Source organism: Ictalurus punctatus, chromosome 6 (assembly GCF_001660625.3).
Source record: "Ictalurus punctatus breed USDA103 chromosome 6, Coco_2.0, whole genome shotgun sequence".
NCBI lineage: Eukaryota > Metazoa > Chordata > Actinopteri > Siluriformes > Ictaluridae > Ictalurus > Ictalurus punctatus.
In genome coordinates this window covers 2,312,392-2,320,000 of record NC_030421.2, presented here as the reverse complement: position 1 = coordinate 2,320,000, position 7,609 = coordinate 2,312,392, and the positions used below count along the sequence as shown (strand labels likewise).

Below are 7,609 nucleotides of genomic sequence, written 5' to 3'. Positions count from 1 at the left end.
GTGTGTGTGTGTGTGTTGCAGTAAGCATGCACTGGCCATGGTTCACAGTGTACCAGTGCTGAGGGTTGAGGAGTGGCCACTGCCTGGAGATTCCCTGACCAGCGACACCGTGAGAGCACTTATAGACCGGGTCAGTTTCATGTCTTTCAGATTTGCTCCCCGATTTATAAATCTGAGCGGTTAAAGCAAAGCCGCTAGGTTTTTACTGAAAACGCGATTGTTTACACACGTCACACGCGAATGCACTGATGCTGACACACATGCTACTGTCCAGGTGAACTGTAACGCTCGGGGAGCCGTGCGCTTCGTGGGATCCGTGCTCCAGCAGGCAGGAGGAGGGAGGTGTAACGGCAGAGTGGCGAGTCCCAGACAGAGCTGTCGCTCCCCACCACACACTCCACCGGGAGACCGGGACACGGAAGACGCCGGATATAGTCCAGGTTACACATCTAAAAACTCCCGTCTCCGTACAGTCGATAGTGTCGAGTATCGGCGCAGATGCCGGGTCGAGCGTGTTAGCGTGAACACGTCTGAGGTTGACTGACCACGAAACAGTTCTTGCTTGCGTACGACACAAATTGTCTCGAAGCCTGCCACGATCACGTCCCTCATGTGAGGATGAGGACGTGCTTAGGAAATCCGTACGATCGTGATGGGGCGCTCTACGTGAGCGTCGGACGTCGGCTCGTTTTGAATGCGTCGAAATGTCCTCGCCGGAGTTGCGTTCTCACTTCAAGGTGTAGATGCATACATAGAGGACGGTCGCTTTAGGGACAAGCGCATGGCAGGTAAAAAAAAATAATAAAAATGAGCTATTAACTCAGACTAACGATTCATCATGTGGTACTCTGTTATATCAGAAGGGAACCCGTCCTCATCTGGGTGATGACGGATAGTGTGAGAGTAAAAGAAAGTTCATTATGGTGTTTATATGAAGTCTGTTTGTTGAACTAGTCCACTGTTCACTAAAGGAGACCCGAGTGTTAAACTGCATGCGGTAATCGCAGTCCCGAGGCCATCGCCGCAACCGTAGTCCCAGCGACCGCAGCGAGAACGTCCATGTGGACTTGACGTCCAGAACCATTTCCATGGTACTTCAAGCGGTACCGTCCTCAGCGATCTCCAGACCGTGGGGTCATCCCCAGTGGCAGAATGTAGCCTCCAGTTGATGAGAGCTCCACCCAGAGGTAGGGCATCAGGATGGATTAGGCAGGTCCGGGGAGCAGAAAGGATCAGAATGACTGGCAGCTCCATAAAATCATGTGTGTGTCGACAGAAGCGGAGAGGGTGATAAAGAGAGGGAAGGATTGTTAGGTAAGACTGTGTACTTTGCGTAAAAGAAAGTCTATTCATGGTAGGCTTGAGTAAACAACTATGTTTTCAGCCTAGACTTAAACACAGAGACTGTGTCCGAGTCCCGGACACTAATTGGAAGGCTGTTCCATAACTGCGGGGGAATATTCCTGTACACATGGTCGTTGTAAGTTTGCCTGAGTTGCCATTAATAAATACCTAGCCTGCATTTAAGCATCTGTTAGCACCCACAATTCCTTGTAGACTGAACACGCGCGTATATCTCCTTTCAGTGGATTATCTGGATATGGTGCTTACATGCAACAAGTTTCCAGTTAAAACAGGAATATTCCAGGGGCGGGGATAATAATTTGTAGAATCTGGCGATCGGACCGCGGCGTTCACGTGACTCGATACTAATCAGAATATCGCCGAATGCCGATTAATATCGGATATTTAACGTGCATGCAAACGTAGTCGGTGTTAGTTTTCTCTCTAATTGGAGACGGCTTGGATAACTGACATGATGCAACTATGAGGGGGGGGGGGACAACCAAACAAATCCGTTTTATTTGTACAACCCCTGGCAAAAATGATGGAATCACCAGACTTGGAGGATGCTCACCATGTTTGTTTATTTATTTATTTTTACTTTGTAGCAAATAAACAAATCACAGATTTTGCTTAAAAGCAGAACAAGAAACATCCCTCGGACAAGTGAAATGAAATTCTTTTAATTCATGGCGCTTTTTTTTCCAGATCAAGTAGAGGAAATGTATTATGGCATCACAAACAACAAAAAAATCAGCACAGTTAGCACCCTGTAGTTCCTCCTCCTGCGGCTTTTATTCTTTCTTTGACGCGTGGTCTTTCTCGAATAGCGGATTGCAGGACCAATTTTTTAATTTCCACCATAAATCTGAATGGGATTGAGGTCCGGACTGTCTGCTGGCCGTGTCGTTGAGTTGATCTGCCTTTCCTGAAGAAAGGCTTCACCGCTCTTTGCTCTGTGGCGAGATTATCATCATCATCATCATCATTACTTCATTACTAAACCTATTCTCTTAATGAGAAAAGTGTCCAAAATGTCAGCGTATACCTGTGCCTTGAGTGTTGAGGTCTCTCCTGGTGCTTTACCTGACATGTAACCTCAGATCATAAACGAGTACGGAAATGTGATTGCTTTCTTCACGCAGTCATCTTTATGTTTCGTTAGAACGACACCAGACAAAAGTTCCCACGTCTTCTCCTTGGCTGATTCATCACTGATTCATCACTGATTCATTTGATCCATTAGATTCATCACTGATTCATTAGATTCACCACTGATTCATTAGATTCACCACTGATTCACCACTGATTCATTACATTCATCACTGATTCATTACATTCATCACTGATTCGTTACATTCATAACTGATTCATTAGATTCACCACTGATTCATTAGATTCATCACTGAGTCATTAGATTCATCACTGATTCATTAGATTAACCACTGATTCATTATTCATCACTGATTCATTAGATTCACCACTGATTCATTAGATTAATGAATGATTCATTAGATTCATCACTGATTCATTAGACTCATCACTGATTCATTAGATTCATTACTGATTCTTTAGATTCACCACTGATTCACCACTGATTCATTAGATTCACCACTGATTCATTAGATTAATGAATGATTCATTAGATTAATCACTGATTCATTAGATTCATTGCTGATTCATTAGATTCATTACTGATTCTTTAGATTCATCACTGATTCTTTAGATTCATCACTGATCATTAGATTCATCACTGATTCATCACTGAATATCACTTTCATCCCCTCTCCATGATCTCTTTAGTCCACTGTAACCTTGTTTTCTTCTGATTAGGTGTTAGAGCTGGTTTTTCCTTTGGCTTTTCTACTCTATGCGTAAATCCCATTTCATTCAGCCGATTTCTTTCAGTTCTGTCACAAGCACCGACTCCAGTTTCCTCCTGTTTGTTGTTTATTAGTTTTGGTGTGCATTTTCTATTGTCGAGGCTCTGTATCGTTTTCTCTCCCGACACGTCCTCGGTCGACCCGTATGTTTACCTTTCTATACCCTTCCCGTTTTGTTTATACTTGCACCACATTTTAGACACAGCTGACTGGGAACAACCTTCAGGAAGGAGTTTTATAATCCTTTTCCGTAGTTTCAGTTGACCGCTGTCTTGTTGAGGCAATGTTTCCTGTCAGAAAGTCGTAACAGCTCGTTAAGGTGTGTCAGCGCTCTCTCTTAACTGCAGACTAATACACGTTTTTAGACCTGCGCCGGTATTTGTTTTATTAGGAATGCAGATTACCAGGTGATTCCATAATTTCCATGAATGAAAAGAATCGAATTCGACTTGTTCGAGGTTGATGTTTCAGGAAGCCAGAATGTTCAGCTATTAAACAGAAATTGTTTCGTGTCGTTATCTGTGATTTTATTTGTTATGAAATAAAATGAGATTCCTAATGAGCAAAGAAAAGATGACATGAGGAAGAAACCAACAGAGGAACTAGACTGTTTTTATACCGAACGCATCGTAGTCTTTATGATTACAGCAGCGGTTCTTAGGACATGACACGAGCTTCTTGATCTGCTGACCTGATGTATTTACCAGTCTCTCAACCCCTCAATAAGGAGCTTGTTATGAAAGCTAAGGGACACGTCACTTTATCCATTGGCAGGGTCAATGACTGAAATAGAAAACGGAAGCTTTTCGCCCTACGCTCCCTCTGTGTTGTTAAATCTGCAGATTTGAGGTTGCTGGTGCTGTTTCACTCCTGGGCTCCAGGGTGTGCTCCGCTGGACCCGCTAGCCTGCTGCTACCACCAGGGGGCGCTTTCTATGCGCGTGTCCAGGAAAGGCCAAGTCGTCAGTGGTCTGGAAGCTGATTGGCTCGAGCTGACAGCAGCTTACTACCGCAAAGGCTGGTCATTAGTGGACTCTTTTGTGTACTGGGATACACCTAAAGGTAACTTATTCGGCCCCAGTCATGAGATTTGGGCGGTGGGGGAGGTACTATATTATAATGTTGTAAATGAAAGACATTTTCCTTCTGTTCTGAAAAAGTCTTAAGGTCTGAATAAAAGCACTTCATATCTGATTGATCCAAATCTCTCATGTGCTTCGGGTACTATACGGGTTTTTTTTTTTCCTTCCCAAATTTATTGTCTACATCCTCTCAAAATCTGTTTCTGGTTTGCTTCCTTTCCCCATCTCGTCTCTCTTCTCCCACAGCGACTATATTTAGTGCACACATCTCAACCTAATGACCTTGCTTCCTCTTTAGCACCAGACTAATAACAGCTAAATCAGATGTGTGTGTGTGTGTGTGTGTGTGTGTGTGTGTGTGTGTGTGTGGACATCTGGGGTCTGAGAATGTAGAACATGAAAGGGCATGCACATAACAGCTCTCCTCTCTCTCTCACGCGCTTAACGTTGAATCATTTCATGGTACGTAACCACGGTGAATCGAACTCGTACAATACATCCACGTAAATAAACAAGCAGCGCTGTTTCTACACATTAGGATATGCGTACCTAACAGTACACACGCATGGGCATGTGGATATGTACATTCACCCGTTTCCTGATCACTGATCTGATTACGGCTGAATTATAACGGCTCCGGATATCAGCCGAGGTAAAAAAATGAGAGGATTTCTTCTTCTTTTTGTAGGTGATCCAGTGCCCAGATCTTTAGAGGGGCTGTTTGTGTATGAGGAGAGAAGCCCTGCGTCTCCTGCCAACGACACCATCGTCGTTGAGCAGTGGACCGTTATCGAGGTCAGTAAAAGCAATGCATAAATGTTATGCTCGATTAGTATACACGTCGTACTTATCGATAAATATCAAGAAAGCTACAACATACTGCGTTTCCGGCGTATTATGCATGTTATACGTTTCAGAGTTTTAGAGACGTGTAATAGTTATTTGTCTGGCGAAGCATGAGAGCCTGTGCTTGTTACAGGGCTCCGACGTGAAGACGGATTACGGGCCGCTCCTTCACACTCTGGCTGAGTTCGGCTGGTTACTGACGTGTGTACTGCCCACGCCGATCATTCGCCACGACAGGTAAAACACCGAACGCACCCTGTTCAGACTCATCTCTCTCCTCCTTTTGTTTGTTTATGACCGCGGGGTTTTTTCTTTGCAGTGAAGGAAATCTTGCCACTAAACAAGTGGTGTTCCTGCAGAGGCCTGTTAAATCCTCCTCAGTCCGACAGAACAGCCAGGTACGCCAAAGACTTTGACACAGACTCCCAGTGGGCAAGAATAATAATAATAATAATAATAATTAGTAAACTAACAGATACAGTAGGTGCCTATGCACCTTCTGTGATTGGCCCATAATAATAATAATAATAGCCTTCATGTTACGAAGAAAGACAACACACCGACACCCGAGACTCCGTCCTTACAGAAAGCTTGACCATTCCAGCAAGATAAACAGAAAAGCATTCCCCCTATCTTCTGGAGATTGTAAGTTTGAAGTCCAACTGTGCTCTCTGGATGGGAGGGATGGCATCTCTCGATCTCTCTCGCTCTTCCGTCAAGTTACAGTAACACTAGCCAATCATGGAGCTCTGTGAGCTCATGAATTACATGTAGAAGAGGGCAGATGGCGCGTTCCGAATGTGTAACGCTGCCCTGTGAGACAGCATGAGCGGTTTGAAAAGATTCACTTGTCTCAGAGGAAGCATGCGTTCGCCTTCACCCTCCACGGTTGGTACCTGCGGTAAGAGGGCGCGCCGGCTGCTGGTCGGGAATTCGCCAAGACCGAATTAGGGCGGGAAAATGGACGAGAATTTAAACGACAGACAATTAGGCTTGGATTATATATGGCACATCCTCCACACAAGTCCCTGTGAACGAGTTTTATTCGTATGAGCAATAACGTATTATTCTCGCGCTCGTTAATATAAACCTGTCCGAGCCGCAACCGACGGCGCTGTGGTATAACGATCTTTCTGCCTCTCCGTGTGTCTCAGGGTAGCTGTACTCGGAGAGAGAAGGCCAGTCAGTCTGTAAATCGAGGGATGGGAGCGGCTCACTCGGAGGAGCTTTCCCCCGGTTCAGGGGGCATTGTGGGATTCCCTCTGTTTGGAGCGGGCTATCCTAGCGCCCTGTCCCAGCTGGAGGAGGGCGGCTTCGAGCAGGACGACGGGGCAGCCGAGGTCACCTGTATGTGACCGGCGTTCTCGATAGAGAACTGGATCCAAGATGCTCAGCTCTATACTATAAGAGTGTGGTTTTTTTTTTGTTTTGTTTTTTTTTAAATATCATTAACAATTTAGGTTAAACTTCCTTGCATTTACCCCATCCCTGATCATATAGTTAAACGTTTAGCACTTTTTGATATTTTTTTATAAAGCCATGTTCTAATGCACAATTCTCACTTGATTTATCTGTTCTTCACTAATTACACAATCAGTCAGCATCTCGTCGTCCTGACACCTCCTGCAAAGACTCGAATCTCCAGTGCACGCCGACTCGGCCACCGAGGCTCATCTCGGCTCCTCTGCTGCTCGCGGCGTGACGCCAACGTCGTTACAGTTTTGCGTATTTCAGACTCGCTTTTTACGGTACTGAGGATGTCCCGGCTTTGCCGTCACAACAGTTAGGGAAAACACCATCTTTTTTTTTTTTGGATTTTAATAGGTGGGGTTGTTGTTTTTTTCCTTCTTTAAGACCAGGCCATGAAAAAGTACATTTTTTCCCCCCCAAACACAGTGGCCCTAATTCACCACATCTGGAACCTGGGGGGGAAAAAAAAAAAATCAGACCGGAGGCTGCGTATCTCGGTTTGCAGTTCTGAACTCGAGTGGTGCTACAGAAGGTCCTGATTTGTCGTCGTTCCGGTTTTGTTGTCCGCTCACAGTAGCGCACGGTGTAGTTTTCACACAAGTTCGTGGAAACGGTGTTTTAGTAAAAGACCAGCGTGAGAACTAACTCCACACTCGTTCACTTTAGTATTACATGGTTCTGAATGACTCGATTTTGTACTTTTTAAAAAAAGTTATTATTCCTAGTAACTGTTTTATCTTGCTTTAAATGAGACTATAAAGAAAAACAGGTTGTAGATTATTATAATGCTGTATATAGGATTAATAAGCCATGAAATGCCGAGTTCCTTTTTTCTGTAATATCATGTGGTTTGTTTTTTGTTGTTTTTTTTTTAAAGTGACCAGTATAATCTACCACGGACAGTATTTTAAAGTTCTAAATAATGTAACTCAACACGCATGGTCGGAGTTAATATTTTAATAAAACGGATATTCCCTCGTCTCTC

At 44.3% G+C, this 7,609-nt stretch overlaps 1 protein-coding gene across 1 annotated transcript in view; it reads left to right on the top strand.

The window, feature by feature from the left end:
- rftn2 (raftlin family member 2) overlaps positions 1 to 7,605 on the top strand; it is a 14,728-nt gene extending 7,123 nt beyond the window's left edge. Inside the window, exons 3-9 of the mRNA XM_017469366.3 lie at positions 22 to 130; positions 275 to 440; positions 4,070 to 4,288; positions 4,997 to 5,103; positions 5,288 to 5,391; positions 5,474 to 5,552; positions 6,309 to 7,605. Coding sequence (XP_017324855.1) covers positions 22 to 130; positions 275 to 440; positions 4,070 to 4,288; positions 4,997 to 5,103; positions 5,288 to 5,391; positions 5,474 to 5,552; positions 6,309 to 6,509 — 985 coding nt within the window. The 3' untranslated portion in view covers positions 6,510 to 7,605. The remainder of the gene's footprint in view (positions 1 to 21; positions 131 to 274; positions 441 to 4,069; positions 4,289 to 4,996; positions 5,104 to 5,287; positions 5,392 to 5,473; positions 5,553 to 6,308) is intronic.
- Positions 7,606 to 7,609: the final 4 nt, after the last annotated feature.